This window comes from Loxodonta africana, chromosome 2 (genome assembly GCF_030014295.1).
Source record: "Loxodonta africana isolate mLoxAfr1 chromosome 2, mLoxAfr1.hap2, whole genome shotgun sequence".
Classification (NCBI taxonomy): domain Eukaryota; kingdom Metazoa; phylum Chordata; class Mammalia; order Proboscidea; family Elephantidae; genus Loxodonta; species Loxodonta africana.
Window position 1 is genome coordinate 172,738,367 of NC_087343.1, and position 23,745 is coordinate 172,762,111.

Below are 23,745 nucleotides of genomic sequence, written 5' to 3' on the forward strand. Positions count from 1 at the left end.
CTATGAGGTAGGTAAGCTTGGGCAGAATTATTGAAAGAGGGAGAAACTGAAACTCAGAGAGGTCACCTGTCTCGCCCAAAGCTACATAGCTAGCTAGTAATGATTGCTAATAAGTGGCAAGCAGTGATATCTGATTCCAAAGTCCACTTCTTTTCCCCTCTACTGGGCTACTGGGCATCACAAAGTTTCCAAACCAACCAAACTAAACCTGTCAAGTTGATTCCTGACTCATAGCGACCCTAGAGCACAGAGTAGAACTGCCCCATAGGGTTTCCCAGAAGCAGCTGATGGATGCTAACTGTTGACCTTTTGGTTAGCAGCCGAGCTTTTAACTACTGCACCACCATGGCTTCACAGGGCTTAACAGTCCCCAGATTCAGGTGTTAGGCTCTGACCAAAAGGAATTTGTATCTTTACTCATTGACTTGTTCAGAGCGGGGAGAACAGAAAGATCTCATCACAGACCTCGTTGTGTCTACCCCTTTCTCCCCTTCCCCCCTGCAATCAGAGATCTCTCCAGTTCCTGAAAGCCCCTCCCCAGCTCAGCCTCAGAGGAACTTTTTGGTCTGCAGAAAGGCCACTCAGCTCAGGATGCACCCAAGGTTCAACCCTGTGTTCTATTTTGATGACTCGCACCTTACCTTTTTTCTCTTTGTTTGCCTTACAACAGACATGCCTCTCTTAAATCTTGAAAAGCGTCTTTGATCCTATTTGTTTGGCCTTTTTAAAGGTGAGCTGATGGATGCTAGAATTACATGGATTCAATTCCAACTTTATTAATAAAAAAAAAAGAAGAACATTTGTATGGTTGGTAGAATATAATGCTATTGTGAGAGTCATGAGAATCCACATTCTGTCCTTTTGCTTTATCCCCTAGACTGCAGGGCCACTGACTGATTCCAGCCTGTGAGCAGCACTAGGCATAAAAGATAAAACAAGTCTGCTGATACCACATGAAAGATGTTGACTTTGAAATCAACTGCATCCAATTTCTCTCTTTCTAACAATGGCATTTGTGAGTGAAAATGAGCTTTGATTCATTCCCCTGCTTTCCTCTGTTCCTTCTGCTGAACTTGTACTGGGAATGGCAATTTCTCCTAGAAATTCTTTATGCCCTTGGACAAATAAGGACCCAGAAAAGTGTCAAGTTCTGACAGGGCTCAATTCGGTTTTTACTTCAGTGAAACAGTGTAGTATAGGAGAAAGAGCTCCAAATTGGGAGCCAGTAAAGAGTTCTAGGACCTAGTCCTCATGCCTCTTCAAAAATTTTTAAAGCCTCTGTGTCTCAGCTTTCTTATTTGTAAAATAAGGGCAGCATATTATGCCAGGAGTTCCTAAATGCCTTCTCAGGACCAGGGCTGGGCTGGCTGCAAAAGAATCTCCTGAGGAAGCCGGTTAAACACTCCATTTCCTGGGTCCATCTTCAAAGGTTATATTCTGCATGTGTAGGGTGGACTATGGCAATCTGTATTTTCTAAGCTCCTTGTGTCTGAAACTCATGGACTATGTGATCTTTAAGTTCAAAGTCTTGGTTCTCCAGCCTTCGCTTACCTCCCTGGGAGTTAGTTCACTGTGAGATCTGATTGCTTTCACATCTTCCTCCATTCTAGACTCACCCCCTTCTCTTTTATCTTTATTTCCACACCAAACCCCATCTTCCCCATTTTTGACTATATCCCCCTCTCGTAGCCAGGACACACCTTGCTCTTGTTCTATTCACCATTCCATGCTCTCCCCCTAAGCATTCATCCTCAAGCTTCTTGAAAGAACATCCAACTTCCATTCTCTAAAAATAGTGCATCTTCAGACATCAAGGCACTCAACCTATAAGGCTAACACTATTCACTTAATGGTCATCCTACCATCCTACCACAGTTCAAACCACCTTCTTAAATGTCTCATCCTACTTGATCAGCATCCAGAATTTTCTAATAATTAACCATACCCTCCTAACCTTTGTCAATCCCACCTTCCTGTACCTCAGTGTTCCCCTGGATCCCTACCTAATTTTGGTGTCTCTCTCTTTCTCCCTCCTCAGCTGGCTTTTCTTCTTCCACCATGCGCCTCCCAATATAGGTGTTTCTGGCCAGTGGGGGCAGGGATCTGCCCTTGTACTTCTTAATGTCTCCCTTCATTTCACACAATACAGGAGCTTCAATTATACTCCTTCTACTAATGAGCTGCGGCCCTGGTAGCACTGTGGTTAAGAGCTCACCTGCTAACCAAAAAGTCAGCAGTCCAAATCTACCATCCAATCTTTAGGAACCTCATGGGGCAGTTCTACTCTGTTCTATAGGATTACTATGAGTCAGAATCAACTCGACGGCAATGGCACTAATGAGAAAATATAATAAAGTCCAAGTTTATGAGTCAGAGACCTGGAGCTCAAACTCTGGCAGATTTCTTAAGCTCTTCAAGTCTCAGTTTCTTCCCCTTTATAATGGGCCCAGTAAGAGTTCACTGTGAAAATTAAACAAAACTATGCATTGCAAGCATTGAGCCTAGTCCTGGCACATAAAAAGCACTCAGTAAGTGTCAGTTATTAGTGAAGGCTCCCAGAATTATGTCTTTAACCCCAAACTATCCCTTTTGAGAAAATATATGTAACTAGGTGCCATCAAGTCGATTCCAACTCATAGCAACTCCATGAGTGTCAGAGCAGAACTGTGCTCCATAGACTTTTCAATGGCTTATTTTTCAGTAGATTGCCAAGTCTTTCTTCTGAGGTGCCTCTGGATGGATTCAAACCTCTAATCTTTCAGTTAGCCACTGAGTGCCTTAACTGTTTGCATCAATCAGGGACTCCAGTGTATATGAAAGTATTGCTGTACTGGCATGTTCTTATTCAGTATGTATAATGTGAATTGTCATGCTATTGTTGTTGCTAGGTGTCATTAAGTTAGTTCCAACTCATAGCAACCCTGTGTACAGCAGAATGAAGCACTGCCTGGTCCTGTGCCATCCTCACAATCGGTACTATGCTTGAGCCCATCATTGCAGCCACTGTGTCAGTTCATCTCATTGAGGGTCTTCCTTTCTTACGCTGACCCTCTACTTTACCAAGCATGATGTCCTTCTCCAGGTAATTATTATTATGATCAGGGATAGGTATCAATCATCCTACCCCCACCCTGGCATCCATGAGACATCCTAGACTCACATTTCCTACTGCCCATTAGACGTTTCCCAGAGGCATTTCGAACTCAAGATCTCCCAAACACATTTCACTCCTCCCCCTAGGATTTCTTTACTAGTTAACTCACCAAATCAACTCAATCTCCCTAGCAGGGAGAATCAGTCAGCTTTCACTTCTTACCTTGTTCATTGAGTTCTCTCAGTTCTACCTCTTAAATGCCTTTGACTCTGTCTCTTCTTTATTGTTACTGCTGCTATCGTTCTAGTGTGGACACTCATCTCTTGTCTGAACTATTGTAGAAGCCTATTGGGTAGCCCCCCTGCCTCCAGTCTTGCTCCCTCTAATACATGTTCCACACTATTTCCGAGCAACAGTTCCTAAAATAGAAATGAAAATGGTATTCCCTACACAACAAGTATGAATGGCTCCCTGTGACTCTGGAATAAAATCTAACATCGTTAGCCCATCATTCAAGTCCCTTAACAACCTAGACCATTCCCAGCTTCATGTCTCCTCTAAATTAAACTAGACAATTAAACAATCCCCAAAAGATTTCACACACTTATTAAGTCTCTCTGTCTTGGCTCATGCTGTTTCCCTTCCCTATGGTTCCCTTCTCTCCTCAATGAAATTCTCTCATCCTTGAACAACCAACTCTAAGATCATTAAGTGAAATCCCTGACCTCGACCCTCCTTTCCAGAAGAGAATCCATCTCTCCCTTCTTCATCCCCCAGGGGACCTTTTCATATCTCTGACTTAAAGCAAAGAATGGGAATTTCAGAACACTTAATTGTGCTCATGAGTCAGAGGTACTCAAGGGCAACGAACAACATCTCAAAGCAGAGCACACTGTATGATGCTTCGTTATGCACAAGTCTGTTCATCTCCCTAATGTGTGATCTATTTAAGAACAGAAGTTGTCACGTCTTCATTTTAATATGTCCTGTGCTACAGAGGGGAAACTCTGGAGGCATAGTGGTTAAGTGCTATGGCTGCTATCTAAAAGGTCGGCAGTGTGAATCCACCAGGTGCTCCTTGGAAACTCTATGGAACAGCTCCACTCTGTCCTATAGGGTTGCTATGAGTTGGAATCGAATCAACGGCAATGGGTTGGGTGCCACAGAGAGGGTATCAACTCAATAAAACCAAAAAAGTAAATAAAAATTTTAAAAAACCTGTTTCCATGAAGTCAATTCCTACTCATGACAACTCCATGTGTTACAGAATAGAACTTCTCCACAGGGCTTTCTTGGTTATAATCTTAACAGAAGCAGACTGCCAGGACTTTCTTCTGCGGCATGGCTAGGTGAGTTAGAACCACCAAACTTTAGGCTAGTAGTTGAGCACAAACCATTTGCAGCACACCAGGACCTATCAGTAAACTATGTTTAATGAATGACAAATTTGAAGATCTGAAGTATCATGTTAGCTATTTCCATGCTTATAAAGCCATATGGCAGAGTTACAAGGTAAATATACAAAATTCTACCTCTAACCATGTTTCCCTCTGAGAGATTGCTGATTCCCTGGAAAGGCCAGATTGCTCTGGGCCATGAAGTTTGGGTCGGCTTTGCCCAACATAAAGATACAGTGGTAGAAAAAAGTGTTCCTTAGAGCAAGCATCCCTATCCCACTTCCTGGCCACCACCTGCCCTTGGGACCAAGAAAAAGCTATTGTAAGAATTGCAAGGAAAGAAAAAAGTTATTATTGGCAGAACAATTTCTCTCTCTCTCTCTTTTTTTTTTTTTTTTTCACTTCTGCTAAGTGACAGCAAAGTCCTCAACCGAATTTGGGTGAATTTTTAAAATTGTTTTCCACCTTTATCTGGTGATGGACATAATGGTCCACTTGGGGGCTGAAAAAAAAAATGAATCCTGATACTTAGGGGAGCTCTGGTAGCACCATGGTTAAGCTCAGCTGCTAACCAAAAGGTCAGCAGTTCAAATCCACCAGGCACTCCTTGGAAACCCTATGGGGCAATTCTACTCTGTCGTATAGGGTCACTACAAGTCGGAATTGACTTGATGGTAACCAGTAATACTTCAGGAGCAAATATGAAAACCTACCCTCAGGGAAGTTCTTTTGGAGACAATGACTTATAGTCCTAAAACAAGTGCCAACTGCACATAAAAAAAAAAAAAGCACATAGGGTGAGGAAAATGGACTTCTGGTCTCAGTTCTCCTCCTGACTCACTGCAAGACCTCTCTCAATTACTCACCTTCTCTGAGCCTCAGCTTCCCAGTTTTCCACAGACAAATGCCCCCAGTAGCTCATGGACACAAATTTAAAATCCCTGAGAGCTAGGAGTGAGTCCTAGCTCTCCTACTGTCCAGTTGTGTGATCTTGGGCAAGTCACTCCACATCTCTGAGCTCCTTCTTTCAGTGGTCATAGAGTGGAACGGAGGCTTTGCCACACTGGATGGGGCTTGTCTGGAAGATGTTTGTGGACCAAATACCTAACAGTGGAAGAGGGCACTAAGGTAGGACATACATGCTTGGAGTTGCCTTATGAAACAAACAACTCAAATCTGGAAGCCCTTGCTTGGTAAGCAAGGCCACAGCTTTTTCAGCCATACAAGCTTGATTTTCAAGCCTAAATTATAGAGCAGAGCCTTCATAGATTCAGCGATATGAGGACAAAGCAACTGAGAGGAGTGGAAGATGAAAGATATCCACCCCCAGGCATAAAACCAACAATTGAGAGTTCTGCAGAGCCGTCAGAAAGGACTTGGTGAAAAGCTTTCAGTGTCTCGGAATTATTCTAATAGTGAGTAGAGAATTACTACCATGAGATGTTAAAAGCTTTTGTCACTTCCCCATATTTGTAATTTTGTCACTCATCAGCTGTTTCCCTGGAGTGATTAGCAGTTAAAAAAAATCGTAAAACCAGATGCTCTCTATGTACTTAATCAGGGGCAGGGAGGCAGCTGGGATCTGGCGGAAGTGGTTTCTTGTTATGCCACTAGACAGACCTAAAAATTAAGGTGTGTGACTGGGAATAGGCATAGAAATGTAAAGAGGAGAGGAAGCGGGAATCCATCATAATGACTGTCGTTTATTGGCCAGTAATTATATAGCAGGCATTTTTCTCATGCATTTCCTCACTGAACAGCCCTATGAAATAGGTTGTATTATTATGCCTGTTTTACATTTTGAGGAAACTGAGATTTAGAAAAGGATAGAAGTTGCCTGAGATTTAGAAAGAAAGAAAGAAAGAAAAAACACCTTTCAAAATAGCAGAAATGGGATACAACCCTGAGCACTCAGACTTCTGCTAACCCTCACCCATGCTGGCCAGAAAGATATGAGAGGGAAGGACTAGAAAGTAAGGATTTGGGATGTTGTTGAGGCAGTAAAAGCAGCCTGAGGTATAAGCAGCATGGGACTTAATCCCAAACCACCTGGTTTTATTTAGGAAATGGCATAGTTGTGTGGCTCTATTCTCCCTTTTTCTAGAGTCCTTACCCAATAGAGATTGGGTCTTTAGGGAGCCATTTCACATATTCCTGCTACCAAGCAAGAAATGAAATTAATCCTAGGCACTAGAAAGAATGATTTGACTTCTTAAGTACCTGAAAGGGTCAGAGTCTATATTTCTCTAACAGACATCCTTTAACTGGAGAGAGAAAGAGAATAGAAAAAAAAAAAAAAATGACACAAGATTTTCATGAGAGCTTTTGTGGTTATTGTTGTCTTCATCATTATTATTTGTGTTTGAAATATGGTGCCTAACATTTGAGGCTTTGTGGAGTTCTTTGAGAATCTAACGAGAGCCCTAAATTTTTCTTCCAGAAAAGTGTATACACACGTGCGTGCACACACACACACACACACACACACACACACAAGCTAATCCACAGACCACCTCACCCTCAGGAGCTCATGGACACAAGTTTAAAATCCCTGAGACCTGGGTGTGAGTCCCAGCTCTCCCTCTGTCTAGCTGTGTGCTCTTGTTTTCTAGGCAGCTAGAGAGTGGGAAGGAGTCGCTAGGTGGCGCAAACTGTTAAGCACCCAAATACTAGCTAAAAGGTTGGCGTTTCAAGCCCACCCAGAGGTGCCTCAGGAGACAAACCTGGCAATCTGCTTCTGAAAGTTCCCAGCCCTCAAAATCCTATGGAGCAATTCTATTCTGCATGCATGGGGCTGCCATAAGTTGGAACTGATTCTACAGTAACTAACAACAACAACAGAGAGTGGAGGTGAGGATTTGCCACCCTGAGTAATGATAATTTTACATAATAATTAACAAGACCCTCTGTTAGGATTTAAACCAGCCCCCAACCATCGAATCCTTGTCATCCCAAAATTACTTGATAAAGTAGGGAGGGAAATCAAGATGTTTAGCTAGGGCAAGAAATGCATGTAGAAGCATGCAGGCCCTCTGAAATGAGTTGAAAACATTTTCATGTGATTAAAGAAATAGTCTTACTCCATAAGAGTTTCCAAGGGCCAGGGGAAAACAGCATAAGGATGAAGGTTACGGTGGTTTCAGAGTTAGACATTGGTTAAATCCAGGTACACATTGATTCAAGAAGTTATACAATCTCCCTGGAACCTAAAATGGAGGTGATAATGGTACCTATCTCAGAATTCATGACAAATCAAATGAGATAGTACATGTAAAATCCATATGGTTAAAATAAGGACCTCAGTAGATGTCCAAAAACCAAACCAAACCTAGTGCCGTCAAGTAGATTCCAACTCATAGCAAACCTATAGGACAGAGTAGAACTGCCCCATAGAGTTTCCAAGGAGCACCTGGTGGATTTGAACTGCCGACCCTTTGGTTAGCAGCTGTAGCACTTAACCACTATGCCACCAGGGTTTCCAGTAGATGTTAGCTTCTCTAATAACCTCTCTGACCCTCCAACTCTTTATCTGAAAAAATGAGGATATTATCTCTACCTGACTAGAAGGTTGCTATGAGATTCAAATAAGAAAATGCAAACAGAAACCTTTAGTACAGTACCTAACCTGTACTTAAGTCCTCAGTAGATGGTAAGTATGACTATTATAATTATTTCATTGCAAAACCCAATGGGCCCCTTCAATAGGCAAATGAATAAACAAGCTTTGTTATGTCAATACAATGGAATATCATTCATCAGTAAAAAGAAATGAGCTATCAAGCCACACACACAAAAAGGAGACATGGAGGGACCTTAAATGCAGATTGCTAAGTGAAAGAAGCCAGTCTAAAAAGGCTCCATACTGTAGGATTCCAACTATGTGACTGGAAAAGGCAAACTTTTTTTTTTTTTTTCTTTTCCAGTCACATAGTTGGACAAAGCTAACTATTAAAAAAAAAAAAAAAATGCCATCGAGTCGATTCCAGCTCTTAATGATCTTATAGGACAGAGTAGAACTGCTCCATAGGGTTTCCAAGGCTGCAAACTTCAGGGAAGCAGACTGCCACATCTTCTGTGGAGCAGCTGGTGGATTCAAACCGCCAATCTTTTGCCTAGCAGCTGAGTGTTTAAGCACTGCACCACCAGAGTTCCTTTACTGCATGGCAAGAGCTCCTTTTAAGATAATATCTAAGAGCAAGGAAATGGAGCTAGACTTCCTGGATCTGACACCGGAGAGCTGTGGCCGTGGGAAAGTTTTATAAAAAGGGATATGAGTATCTGCCAAAGAAGGATTAAACGAAGTGGTCCATGAAAACAACCTGGCACTGCTCCAGCACATCACATGTGCTCAATAAATTTGGGTTTATTCTGTAAGAAGTAGATGTTACACAACAGCCAGCAGGCTTCCATATAACGAGCTCTTCTTCACAATGCAGCCTAAGGGTGTTGCAGGAAAGGTTCTGTCTCTCAGGATTTGGTCAAGGATGAGTGAAGTAAAAAATTGTCAAGGATATTATAGGAGAGGGTAGTAAGGATTGAATTGTATCCCCTCAAAAGATAGGAGGTTGTAACTCTTGTACTTGTGAATATGACCCAGGTTGGAAATAGAGTTTTCTTATGCTAATGAAGTCATCTGGGAATAGGGTGAGTTCTAAACCTAATCCCTTTTGAGTGGCTTCTTATAAACGGGAGTCCAGACACGGAAAGATAGACACACAGAGGGAAGACGCCATGTCAAGATGGAAGCAGACAAATCTACAAGCTCAGGAAGACCAAGAATTGCTGGCAGCCGCTAGAAACTGAAACAGACAAAGGAAAACTTTCCCCTAGAGTCAGCACCTTGCATTCAGACTTCCAGGCTCCAAAACCATGAGATGGTACATTTCTATTTTTTTAAAGCCATCCATTTGTATTTTTTTATTGTAGTGTAGCAGCACTAACAAATTAAAACAGAGCACAAAACATCTCATGACCTCTTGTTCCCTCACAATCCAACGTCAAATAGTTCCAGATTTAGTAGAATAAAGGATAATATTTTGAGAACTCACTCCCTACCCTCCATCACCTCATCTAGTCATTGCCTTTTCTTCTGTCAGAAAACAACCCCCCTCTCTTACCCCAACCCATGGCAAAGAGGATTTGGATCTCTGGCACCCAGTTTCCCTCAAGTTATTGACTCCTAATTCATATTTTCCATCTTCCTTTTGTATAAGTCAGAACATGCCACAGCTTTTCCATACCAGCTCACACTTGCATTTCATCTTGATTTGTGATCTTACTTCATAACTCCCCTGTCCTACTCACTCTTATCTCTCTCCTCTGATTTACTCTTTCATTTTCCCTTTCACAGAGTTAAAGAATGGCTGTTTTCTGGTTCTTAAACCTACAGAAAGATACTCATACTCCCTGTTAAAAAGAAAAACAAAAAACCAAGCTAATTTCTTCTCAGGAGATTGAAAAAACTTAAACAAATGTCAATATCAAGTGTAGGATAGGGAGGATATGAGAAAGCAGGCACTCTATGGTTGGGAAAATAAATTGCCACCACCTTTCTGGAGGAAAATTTTTTAATCACTATTAAATCTGAAAGTGCGTGTTTCTTCCAGCAATTCCTCTTCTTGATCACTGACCCCGCTAGAGAAACACTTGCACAAACGATTAAGAAGGAATGGATGCACAAGGATGTTCAGTGCGGCGTGACTTATCGTCGAGAAACTGTGGAACAACCTAAATGACCCTCAGTAGGCAACGGAGAGTGTGTGTATCCATAATATGGGATGCTGTTGTTTGCTGCTGTGGAGTTGGCCCATGACTCATGGCAACCCCATGCACAACAAAACGAAACACCGCCCAGTCCTGTGCCATCCCCATGATCGGTTGTGGATCCGATCAGTGTGACCCACAGGGTTTTCATTGATTGATTTTCAGAAGAGATCACCAGATCTTTCTTCTAGTCTGTCTAAGACTGTAAATTCTGCTGAAACCTGTTCAGCATCATAGCAACATATGACAGAGGGGTGGTGGCTGTGCAGGAGGTACATTGGCCAGGAATTGAACCTGGTTCTCTCTCACGGAAGGCAAGAATTCTACCACTGAACCACACTATACAGTAATTTAACATAATGCTGCAGATCTCCATGGACTGAAAAAGAAACTGATCCAATATATAATGTTAATTGAATAAAAGAAAACGCAGAAGGCTACATACAGTCTACCAAACGAAGCCCATTGCCCTCAAGTCGATTGCAACTCATTAGAGACCCTATAGGACAGAGTAGCTGCGCACTAAGGTTTCCAAGGAGCGACTAGTGAATTCCAACTGCTGACCTTCTGGTTAGCAGTCAAGCTCTCAACCACTATGCCACCAGGGCTCCACGTACAGTATAGTAGTATTTAAAAAAATACACAAAACTGTGTATTTCTATATGTATATACGCATATGAGAATAGAAACAGAATTGGAATGACCATCTTCAACTGAAAACAATGATTACCTCAGGGGAGAGAGCTGGGACTGAGAACAGGGAGTCAATGGGCATTTTATTTTTATCTTTTTTTTTAATGTATCTCTAACAAAAATACAAGGAGCTTCGGTGATACAGTGGTTAAGCCCTGGGCTGCTAACCAGAAGGTCAGAGGTTCAAACCCACCAACTGCCTTGTGGGAAAAAAATATGGCAGTCTGCTTATAGATTACAGCCTTGGAAACCTATGGGGGCAGTTCTACTCTGTCCTGTATGGTCTCTGTAAGTCAGAATCAACTCAACTGCAATGTTTTTTTTTTTTTTTTTAACAAAAATACATTCATGTAATATTTGTGTGGTTTACAATAAATTATATTTTTAAATGAACAGGGGACTTGCTTATTACCATTCCTAACTTCAAGTCAGAAATTGCTAAGGAAGAAGGAAGATTGCAGCAGAAAGATACAAACAGAAAGGATTAGAAGTGAGGCAGAGGAGAAGAAAAGCCAGTGCTGAGGTTTACAGCATGTTTTGCTCTCAGCCCAGCTTGGAGGAGGATGTGAGATGCGGCCACAGTGGAATCAAAATAGCTGATTCCCAAGACAAGCAAACAGGAACACTGTACATGTTGTTCCCACGGCTAATGACAAAACCACTCACAGGAACACAGTCCCCTTACCACTTAAAAAAAAAAAAAAAATTTTTTTTTTTTTTTTTAGGTGAGGAAAAGTCACCGATTCACTCTTTTTCCACCTTGATGCCTGGGATGTTGACTGGAGAACCGAAGTTTTGGACTCTTTGAAAAATGAAGGAAACAAGAAAATAAATGTAGGTAAATGCCTGTCTTCCCATTCAGGGATCCCACTGCCCCCATACTGACTTCTACCATTAAAAAAAAAAAAAAAAAGAAGAAGAAGAACTAAAGTTTACTGAGCATTTTCAATATGCCGGTCATGCTTCTACATGATCTATAGGCATTCTTTCATTTAATTCCCAGAGACAGTCTCCAGGATAGGTGTTCTTATTATCCCAGTTTTGTCAATGAGGAAACTGAAGACCAGAAGGATTAGGTAGCTTTCCCAAAGTCACACAGCAGATAAGACACAGGACTTGTAGCCAGACAGTGTGAAGCCAGAGCACACATATGAATCACTCCACCACATTACCTCTTATTTATCACACTATTGCACACATTGGTTTTCTTACCCTATGCATGCCTGTTTTCTTCTATTAGATTATAAGCCCCTTTGGGTAACAGCTATCATTTGAGTGCTTAGTAATATGCCAGGCACTCATCTAAGTCCTTTACGTGCACTGATGTTATATATATAATCCAACAACACAGCTGGGAAAAATCTGAGGCTAGACATTAGAGAAATGCAAATCAAAACTACAATGAGATACCATCTTACTCCAACAAGGCTGGCATTAGTCCAAAAAACACAAAACAACAAATGTTGGAGAGGCTGTGGAGAGATTGGAACACTTCTACACTGCTGGTGGGAATGTCAAATGGTACAACCACTTTGGAAATCTATTTTGCGCTTCCTTAAAAAGCTAGAAATAGAACTACCATAAGATCCAGCAATCCCACTCCTTGGAATATATCCTAGAGAAATAAGAGCCTTTACACAAACAGATATATGCACACCCATGTTTATTGCAGCACTGTTTACAATAGCAAAAAGATGGAAACAACCAAGGTGCCCATCAATGGATGAATGGATAAATAAATTAAGGGATATTCACACAATGGAATACTACACATCAATAAAAAACAGTGATGAATCTGTGAAACATTTCATAACATGGATGAACCTGGAAGGCATTATGCTTAGTAAAATTAGTCAGTTGCAAAAGAACAAATAGTGTATAAGACTGCTGTTATAAGAACTTGAGAAATAGTTTAAACAGAGAAGAAAATATTCTTTGATGGTTACGAGAGTGGGGAGGGAGGGAGGGTGGGAGAGGGGTATTCACTAATTAGATAGTAGATAAGAACTACTTTAGGTGATGAGAAAGACAACGCACAATTGAGGTGAGGTCAGCACAACTGGACTAAACCAAAAGCAGAATGCTTTGAAGGCCAGTGTAGCAAGGGTGGAAGTTTGGGGACCATGGTTTCAGGGGACTTTTAAGTCAATTGGCATAATAAAATCTATTAATAAAATATTCTGCATCCCACCTTGGAGAGAGGCGTCTGGGGTATTAAATGCTAGCAAGCGGCAGTCTAAGATGCATCAATGAGTCTCAACCCACCTGGATCAAAGGAGAATGAAGAACACCAAGGACACAGGGTAATTACAAACCGAAGAGACAGAAAGGGCCACATATACCAGAGACTACATCATCCTGAGACCAGAAGAGCTAGATGGTGCCCCGCTACAACCAATGACTGCCCTGACAGGGAACACAACAGAGAACCTTTGAGGGAGTAGGAGAGCAGTGGGATGCAAACCTTAAATTCTCATAAAAAGACCAGACTTAATGGTCTGACTGAGACTAGAAGGACCCCGGTGGTCATGGCACCCAGACCTTCTGTTGGCCCAGGACAGGAACCATTCCCAAAGCCAACTCTTCAGACAGGGATTGGACTGGACAATGGGTTAGAGAGGGATGCTGGTGAGGAGTGAGCTTCTTGGATCAGGTGGACACTTGAGACTATGTTGGCATCTCCTCCCTGGAGGGGAGGGGAGAAGGTAGAGGGGGTTAAGGCTGGTGCAATGTACACGAAAAGAGAAAGTGGAGAGCGAGCTGTCTCATTAGGCGGAGAGCAATTGGGAGTATGTAGCAAGGTGTATATAAGTTTTCGTGTGAGAGACTGACTTGATTCGTAAACTTTCACTTAAAGCACAATAGAAATTAAAAAAAAAAAAATCCGAGGCTAGAGATCCACAGTAAAAAACGGTAAAATTGGGAGTCAAGCTCAACAGTCCTATCTAGAACCTTCAAGGTTATTAATTTTGTCTTTCTTATTTTTCTGGTGTCCTCTGCCCCTGGATCCAGCCTAGTAAATATTTAAAAGTAGGCTTGATGGATGGATGAATGGCTAAATAAATGAAAGAATTCTCTCTTCACTACAAAAAGCCAATGAGTTGAGTAAGCACACCCCTCAGGGGTTTCAGCAAAGGAAATTGGTATGTTTGGAACTAGCATGAGACAACGAAGGGCCACCGAGCCTAGAGTGTAAAGGCAATATTCTAGAGAATATTATCACATCACCATGAAGAATTGCATGAATCAAGAAGGTCTCCTTGTCTCTCTCTCTCTCTGCCTGTCTCTCTCAATCTGGCTTACACATAGCACCAATTAGAGCCAACACTAGGGCACTTGGTCCATAGCAGCTGACTGCCGCATTGCTGACAGAACCATGAAGAATGAAATGAACCAGAAAGCATGCTGCCTTGATGCCAGTTTTTCCCAGGTGAGCTTTATGGACACAAGAAACCCAAAGGTTATCTGTAGTCATCTGATTTAACAACACTTTTATTCAGTGTTTCATTCTTCTCAATCTAAAGATGAGGAAAGAAAAAGAAAGACCGAATGTCAGCACACTTTTGGATGTGTGTGAGGCAGTCTTTCCAGAAGCTTTTTTTTTTTTTTTTTTTAAAGATGGTTTAATAAAAAGCAGCTGGAAAAATAACAGTGTTTGTGCTGCGTGGTGGGGTTCTGGGCTATTTATATAGTCTTCTGCATTTCTATATATTTCAGGCTTTATTCAAGGATTACAGGTAATTTTTAGAATCAGAGAAAAACTGTGAATGTATTATGATTATTTGAAAAGCAAAAGGGATGATAGATAGATAAATAGGTAGGTTTAGGGTTCATGGCTTTTAAATGACTACTCAGAGTGTAATAGAATTATCAAAATCAATATTGTAAAGGTATTTAAATTATTCTAGCCTTACTGAGGCAGCTAAAACTACTAAGGAGGCTTTCAAGCTCTCCCATGATTGCTTTTTAATATTCTTACCTACCGTCTTGGTTATCCAAAGCTGCTATAACAGAAATACCACAAGTAGATGGCTTTAACAAAGGGAAGTTTATTTTCTCACAGTAAAGTAGACTGAAAGTCCAAAATGCAGGATGTCAGCTCCAGCAGAAGGCTTTCTCTCTCTGTTGGCCTTCTCATCAATCTTCCCCCAGACTAGGAGTTTCTCTGAGCAGGGACCCTGGGTCCAAAGAACATGCTCTGTCCCTGGCACTGCTTTCTTGGTGGTATGAGGTCCCCACTCTCTGGTTGCTTCCCTTTCCTTTTTATCTCTTGAGAGATAAAAGCTGGTGCAGGCCACACCCCAAGGAAACTACATTGGATCAGGTATGTGACCTTAGTAAGGGTAGTGTTACACTCCCACCCAACCTAATCCTCTTTAACATAAAATTATCACAAAATGGGGGACAACCACACAATACTGGGAATCATGGCCTAACCAAATATGACACATATTTTTGGGGGACACAATTCAATCCGTGACACTTAGGAATCAGAGGTTGAAACATGGCTCAGCCCCTCTAAGCAATGGAGCTAGTTATTCAGGAAGTGCTACAAGTCCAAGGTCAAAAAGGGTTCAGAAAAAAAAAAAAAAAGAAACAAGGATAAAATCAGTTCCTTTTAAGGGAGTATCTTAAGATGCTTGGAGGCCTTTTCTCAACTAATACTAGAGCCCAGGCAGACGTAACCCCTGGCGGTGGATCTGGGGTCTGACTTGAAATGACCTTTCCTGGTTCTTCAATAAACATCTCCTGCAAAACTCTTGGGAGGCCAACTAGAGAACCAAAAATGCTGATCTTTAAAAAGGATAAATAAAAACACTTAAAAAAAAAATAGAAACCATAAAACGAGGAGAAGGAACAGTTTAGCGAAACCACATCCTTATTGAAATACACAGAGACAAGAACCCAAGAGCAAGTTGCTGGGCTGCCCAATTTAGTGGGAGAACTCTGTTCCCAAGGATAAGATGGAAAAGAAGGACCAATTGAACAGTGTACCTGTGGTGAGGACGGGACCTTCTGTGGGAGTCTTAGTGGTCAGGAGATCTTCGGCTGCCTCTGGAAGGTGGTTCAGTGTTGTCCGAGGACACTGGTTTGTGGTTGTTGTGAGAACATGGGTGGTTCTCGTCTGAAGCGTTGTTCCAGTTGTGAGGTCAGGTGTAGTTATGACTCTTGTTGGAAACACCGCTGCCGTTGTCATCATCTCAGTGGTGGTGGTTAGGCTTGGGATTGTTGTTGGACGTGTGGTTGTTGTTGGATGTGTGGTTGTTGTTGGACTTGTGGTTGCTGGAGGTGTGGTTGTTGTTGGACGTGTGGTTGTTGTTGGACGTGTGGTTGTTGTTGGACTTGTGGTTGTTGTTGGACGTGTGGTTGATGGAGCTTTAACAAACGGAAGATATGTCTGGTACCAAGTGGCGATGAAGTAAAAGGGAAACAGACACAAATACATCTGGGTCCTTACGTTTCTCTCCATTTCTGTTGCCCTTATATGGTCCATTGGCCTGGACTTGCCTGGCCCATTGGCTTGGCTTACTGTAGCGTCTACTACAACTGGGTATCTTGCTATCACTCTCGTCCCTTTCAATTTGGTCTTCACGTATTAGCTAGAGTCACTTTTAAAATTACAAAGGTAATTACATCAATCCCCTGCTTAAAACTTTTTCTGGATCCTCTTGCCCTTAAGATAAAGAACTACTCAGCACATGACCTTGGCCAGCAAGGCTCCACTGGATCTAGACCTGCCTTTCATCCCAATCTCATTTCTCCACCCTCCTCTTCTCACTTTTCCCCTCCTGCTGGCCTTCAGTTTTTTTTAAAACATCAGTGAACTTCCAGCTATAGGAATTTTGTTCCTGCTATTTCCTATTCTCATTCTTCACTAGGCTGACTCCTGCTTAAACCTTCATGTCACTGCTAAAAAGTCACTTCTTCTATAGGGAAGCTGTCCAGTTAGTCTTCCTGGTTATGCATGCTCACATTTTACCTTCAAAGCACTTAATGCCTTCCATTAACTGCACATTTATTTGCATGATTATTGTTTAATGTCTGCGTCTCCCGTGAGACTCTAAGCTTCAAGAGGAAAAATCTGGTATCCATTTTGTTCTCTAGCCCTGGTGGTGCAGTGGTTAACACCTGGCTACTAACTGAAAGGTCAGCAATTCAAACCCATCAGCTGCTCCACGGGAGGAAGATACGGTGAGCTGAAACCATAAAGATTTCAGCCTTGGAAACATTATGGGGTAATTCTACTCTGTCCTATAGGGTCCTATAGGGTCGCTATGAGTTGAAATCGACTTGATGGCAACAGGTTTGGTGTCGAGTTTTATTTTGTTCTCTGCTGCAAACCTAGTACCTATCACAGTGTCTGCTATACAGCTATTGCTGTTTTTAGTTATTGTCCAGTTGGTTCTGACTCATGGCGACCTTATGTATAGTGAAAACTGTGAGAGCCGGAACTTAACGGACTACCTTGTTTTTCCAGGTCTCACAAGTTTCCCACCTTTAACAGGGTGCAGTCTCACCACTTTTCTATTGCTAGTTTTAGTGGAAACTATTTTAGTTTTTCTTCTCTGGCAGGTTTCCACCCTACACAGGTTCTGCTTTCGCAGTTTTTACCATATAACAGCGTGAATGATGTCTGGCCCTGTGCCATCTTCATGATCATTGGTAAGCAGACAATGTTCTGTTGAGATCCATAGGATTTTCACTGGCTAATGTTTGTAAGTTGACTACCAGACTTTTCTTTATAGTCTGTCTTAGTATGGAAGCTCTGCTGAAGCCTGTCCTCCACAGGTGACCCTGCTGGTATTTCAAATACTGGTGGCATCACTTCCAGCAATATATCAACAGGCAAGCCACCACAGTATGACAAAATGACAGATGGGTGATGGCTGGCATATAGCAGTGGCTCCAAAAATATTGCATGAGTGAGTAAATGAATGAATGGCTTCATCAAATGTGAGCCCAAAATATGCAACACAGGGTGAGAATGTAGTCTCTTTCAGATACTAAAGATTGATTTGTGCCAATACCACTCATCCTTTAAACATTTGAATTTGGGTTCATTAGCCACAGTTTATTCTACAGATCTTATCCTCTCTTATTTATGCCAAATTTCCACTAACTCTAATGGACCAGAAAGGTACCATTTATTTCAAGTGAACTTAGAAATGACCCTATAGATATTAAGGTCAACAAGTATTTTATAAAATAATAACTGATTCTACTAGACTTAAAAAAAGATGACTTGGATTAGAGTTATTTAACTTTAATGAAAGTCATTTTCCTCTTCTGTAAAATAGAAATAATACCTCCTATCACACGAAGTGGAAACCCTGGTGGTGTAGTGGCTAAGTGCTACAACTGCTAACCAAAGGGTCGGCAGTTCAAATCCACGAGGTGCTCCTTGGAAACTCTGTGGGGCAGTTATATTGTGTCCTGTGGGGTCACTATGAGTTGAAATCAACTCGATGGCAACAGGTATCACACAAAGTTGCTTTGAGAGAAAAATATACTGATAAATGTGAAAGCTCTTTAATTAAATGCATCCACATCATTGGTTTTCAAATTTTAGGGTGTATTAGAATCTCCTGGGAAGCTTGTCAGGCATACACATATCCAGACCCTACCTCCAGGGGTGCCTGTCCCAGTAGGAAAAGAGCCCAAGGATCCTCCAGGTGATGTCAATGCAGGTGGTACACAGAACTCACTTTGAGAAGCTCCATTCCAGACAACCATTAAAGATGATTATTGTTAGCACTGGTGATTCAGTGTTAGAATTCTTGACTTCCATGCTGGAGACCTGAGTTAAATTCCCGGCAAATGCGCCTTACGTACAGCCACTACCCAGCTGTCAGTGGAGGCTTGTGTGTTGCTATGATTCTGAACAGGTTTCAGTGGAACTTCCAGACTAAGACAGATTAGGAAGAGAGACCTGGCTATCTACTTCCAAAAATCAACAATGAAAACCCTATGGATCACAATGGTCAGATCTGCAACCCATCATAGGGATGGTGCAGAACTGGGCAGTGTTTTGTTCCATTGTGCATGGGGTCACCACGAATTGGGACCAACTCAACAGCAGCTAACAATTGTTAGCATAATTCAAATCTTAAGAGTTCCAGCCATATTTCAAATTTCATCAAAAGCAACTGATAGTTACTGAAGGAAAGAACACCTAAAAATGCTATGACTGTCTCCAAACTCCATGCTGTCTTCCAGAGGCCACAAACTATTCATTGGCTTATGGGCTGAAGCTGGCTCATGGACACATTTTATTTAGTTAACATGGCACTTTTAAAACTTTTTTGAACTCTTTTCCAACATGCAAAAACCAGTGTACTTCATATAAAAATTAGCAAATCTGAAAACACTGGGGCCAGATTTCTGCCAAGCAATGATCTGCTAAATAAATAGAAGCTTCCCTCTTCAGATGGGCACTGCAATTGGCTGGCCCCCCTCCCCCAACCCCACCTCCTCCTCACCCCCCATTCTCTCATTCCTGTGACCTTCTCAGTCTCCATGGGCATTGGAGTTTTCTCATCTGATCCATGTCATGGCTTCTCTAACCACCACCAGACATTTCGGAGGTAACCTTCTTCCCACTCATTGCATAGGCAACCACAGCCCCTTCACCACCACAGGTTCCATGAACCCCCTGAATCTATCTGTCCACAGACATGTGTTCCTTCATGCACTCACCTCTCTTCAGCAGAAGGCGAATGTTACTCTTCACATCATTGAACCAGCCAGGCACCTCTATGCGGCAGCAGTACAAGCTGCTGTCACCTTCGTTGGTGTTTGAGATGGTCAAGGAAACGTCACCACTCTGGATATTACCTGGAAGTCTGTACTTCACTGACTGTCTCCAGAGCACCTTTGTTCCATCAGTGTGGAGAAGTTCCTCATTACACTTGGAACTGGGACACTGGCCTTTGCCCCAGCACATACTGTTCCTGCCCGGAGACCAGGATGAGTACTTACAGGGCAACGTCACTGACTGACCCAAGAATGCTGTCACGACAGTCTCTGAAGTGGCTGGTGCTGTGAGAAAAGATGAGAAAACTGGGTTGAGCAGTACTAAAATCTTTCAAATGCTGTACAGTGATGGTGCAGATAGGTGCTTCTCGGAAGAGGAAATGAGTTGATAGTGTATATGTTTCTTTAGCATAAATTCTGCTGTGCCCTTTAATGCTGCTGCTGAGCTCCTAATCTCACCACTACTTTTATCCCCTAATTGGAGCCAGCTGACTGTCTCAATCAGTCTCCAAAGTAAGACCTTTTTGCTGATTTTAACACTCTGACCTTGAGTACCATTCAATAAAGCATTTTTTAATCTCTTCAATGAACAAACCTGACCCAGTAACTTAGTTCCGTTAACTCACATAAACACCAGGTCCAAACACAACACTCTACCCAATGTATTTCAATGAGCAGTGATCATCTACTACTGAATCAAAAGTCTTCCAACACCTCCCTCTGTCTTTCAACTCAGAGAGTACTATAGCAGGAAGATAGGCTGTTAAACTATATGTCATGCCATTCCTTTCTTTTCAGAACTGGAAGTGGAAACTAATTGCTCTGGACCATAATATGAAGTTAGCCAGAGTTCATTGATTTTTTTTTTTTTTTTTTTGATGTTAGCATTGAAAGGGACCAAAAGAATTATCTAGAATGGCAGCTGTGACATACAAAAGGCTGGGAGCTTTGGTTTACCACATTTGTTATGTGAATGGAATGTTTCACCATTCCCAAAATGAAGTATCATTTTTCCCAACCCTGCCTGCTCATCAGCATGACCTGGAGAGTTTGTTAAAACTGCATATTTTATTGTCCAAGTCTGAGCCAGAATTTCTGATGTCAAAGCCCATGGATCTGTACTTTAACCAGATTTTCAAGGTCATCCTGATGCAGATAACTACTCACTCAGTGTTTGAGAACCACTGTACACGTGCTTCTAAGATAACTTACATCTCTAACAATCTGTGAAATATTCCCGCTGCTGCAAATGTTAAGCCCACCGGTCGACTTGAGCATCAGAAATTTTTCTAAAACAAAGTGAAGCAAAATGCTACTGAAGTGAGAGTCAGGCAGATCATCAGGATCACATCCTGCTCCCTCTTGGGTACCTGGATCTCTGTTCATAGTTCCCTCTAAAGTACCCTCCTGTGGGACTTTCCAGTCACTAACTTTGCTGACCCATGGCCTATTTGTGTAAGACATGGGCAGCAATGCCCTTTTCCTCCCTGACCTAGTTGTCAAGAAACCCAGATATCCCTTTCCAGGAGAAGGTGAGCATGGAACCCCATAGAGCAGATGGAATGATGTACTTTCCACTGTTGGCTTTTGCAATGAAAAGGCATTACAAATTCAGACCAGCCTGGAACCCTTCCTGAATCCAGTCTCTTCCTAAATGCTGTGGGACATCCATTTTGCCCACAATGCAACCAAGAAAAGAAAGAAATTCATTGTCATCACCCTCAGCTGGTTTTGCAACATATAACACACACGCCTGAAACTACTAACTTCTAATGTATGAGCTTGTTCCTACTAAAAATAGGTAAATTTATTTTTAAAAAATATATGTGCAAGAATTATTTCCACTGGAGATTCAACAGTTTGTTCTCCCAAGTATCATAGCACAAAGGGAGGCATCCTACTACTCAATAAGAAAAGAACCAATAGAAAAACTAGCAAAGGCAATAACAGGCAATTTCTAGACGAGGAAATATCAAGCCATTAAATTTCACCAATTACACTGGAAAAAATTGAGAACCAGATAATAAATACAAGTGTTGGCTAGGATATGAGTAAACAAGGACTCGGGCACTGCTGGGAGGGACCTAGGAAACAACTAGCCTGCTGGGGTCAGTTGGAGTGAAGTGGGAGTGTGAATAAGTGCAGCCACACTATGGGCAATTGAGCAGTTTCTATTAACATTCAACGTGCATGTTTCCAAGGTAGACCCTAGCAATTTCACTTTTTATCATCCCTAGAAAAGCACACGTGCACAAGAAGACATATCTGCAAATGTTTATTGCAGCCTTCATACATACATTAATTTTTTTTCCAGTTGCCATTGAGTCAGTTTCTACTCATGGAAACCCCATGTGTGTCAGAGTAGAACAGTGCTCCATAGGGTTTTCAATGGCTGGTTTTTCAGAAGTAGATCACCAGGCCTTTCATCCAAGGCATCTCTGGGTGGGCTCGAACATCCAACCTTTTGGTTAGCAGTGATCACATTAACCGTTTGCACTACCCAGGAACTCTGATATATGTGAATGGAACAATGCAAACTTTCATCCTTGGGAAGGCTAAACCATGGCACACTCATTCCATGGAATTTTGTGTAGATGACGAATAGAATTAGATAGAGCTCTACGAATTCACATGAAAATCACCAAGCCATTCATTAATGTATGAAAAGGGCAGATTTCAAAACAACACATAAATATTAAACCATTTTGTCCAATATAAAAATTAAATAATTTGCATTTTTTGTGGTTACAGACATATGAGAATAAATGCATAGAGAAACATCTGATAGGAGATACACCACACTCAAGTGGCAGTTACTTCTCTGATCAGAGGAAGGAACTGGGACTGGGGTAGTAGTCAAAAGGGACTTTAGTTTTACAGCATTTTTATTTCTTCACAAAGAGTGTTTCTGTATTATTCACATGATTAAAAAATAATTTTACAAAAAAGGAAGCAGTCAGCTTGGTGTAAGAAAAAACCACCCATCAGGCTTATGTTGTAAACTTCATTCTGCCATTCACTGCTTTTGTGTTCTTGGAAGAAAAGCCACAATAATCTAGACCTCATTGTCATCATAAGGCAAAGGGGATAATATTCGCCTCAGAAATAGTTCTAAGGTTTACATAAGCTAAGGTATCAAACGTCACATGAGTTAAATCAGAGTAAGTAACTGGGCACTTCAGAGTTTAGAAATAAGAAACTATTCCTTCCAACTGCAAAAATGTCCTGGAGTAAAGGAATCAGTGGTCTCAAATCATTTTCCCCTTTGGGGAATCACTTGGGAAGTTGGGTACAACTTAGGTTCTGGTGCCAGCCTGGTTCCTTCTCCAGCTGGTGACCTTGAGTGAAGCCCTTCCCCAATCTGGGTCTCAGCTTCACCACCTAAAAGTGAAGGACTTGATTAAACATCTCTTAAGAGCTCATCCAGCTCAGATCCTCAGGGATTCTGAGCAGTCACTAACTTCTAAACTGGTAGTTTTAGAAAAGGTGTGCACACAAACACACATACACAAAATAAATAAAGTAACAAAACCAGTTGGCTAGATGCTGCTGCCTTCTTCAAGCAAGCTAGGAGAAGCCCACTCTATCAATCAGTGACCAGCCAATAGCAGGAAATGTGGGCATTCCCTGGCAACTTTCAGCATAACAAAATTTCTACATCATCTCCCTAGGACAAGATAAAGACCAATAAAAAACAGTGATAAAGAAACAAACCCGTCTCAAAAAAATGATGCCAAACCCAAAGAGAAGGTGACAGGGATGGCTTTCATTCAGTCAACAGTGACATACTGTGCACTTGGTGCTGGAACACAAAGCACATCTGCCCTCCTGGAGTCCACAGAGAACTTAGGGAGGCCGGCAGTTATGTGAGCAAGACCACAGGGTGATAAGCTCTCTGATGAAGGAATTCCAGGGGCTACGGGGGCTCCCAGACCAGGCTGTGGGCTGTGGGGTGGTCAGGAAAAGCCTGACTTAAGCAGAGATGTGAGGATGTGTGGTGTTAGAGAGTAAAGAAAGGCAGAAGAACATCAAAACAGGGTGTGA

At 41.8% G+C, this 23,745-nt stretch overlaps 1 protein-coding gene across 1 annotated transcript in view; it reads right to left on the reverse strand.

Moving 5' to 3' along the window:
• The window catches only part of TIMD4 (T cell immunoglobulin and mucin domain containing 4), a 71,050-nt gene extending 50,602 nt beyond the window's left edge, over nt 1-20,448 (reverse strand). The window contains exons 1-2 of the mRNA XM_023550964.2: nt 19,645-20,448; nt 15,943-16,323 (exon numbers count right to left, since the gene is read on the reverse strand). Coding sequence (XP_023406732.2) covers nt 15,943-16,323; nt 19,645-19,891 — 628 coding nt within the window. The 5' untranslated portion in view covers nt 19,892-20,448. The remainder of the gene's footprint in view (nt 1-15,942; nt 16,324-19,644) is intronic.
• Between the last annotated feature and the right edge of the window lie 3,297 nt (nt 20,449-23,745).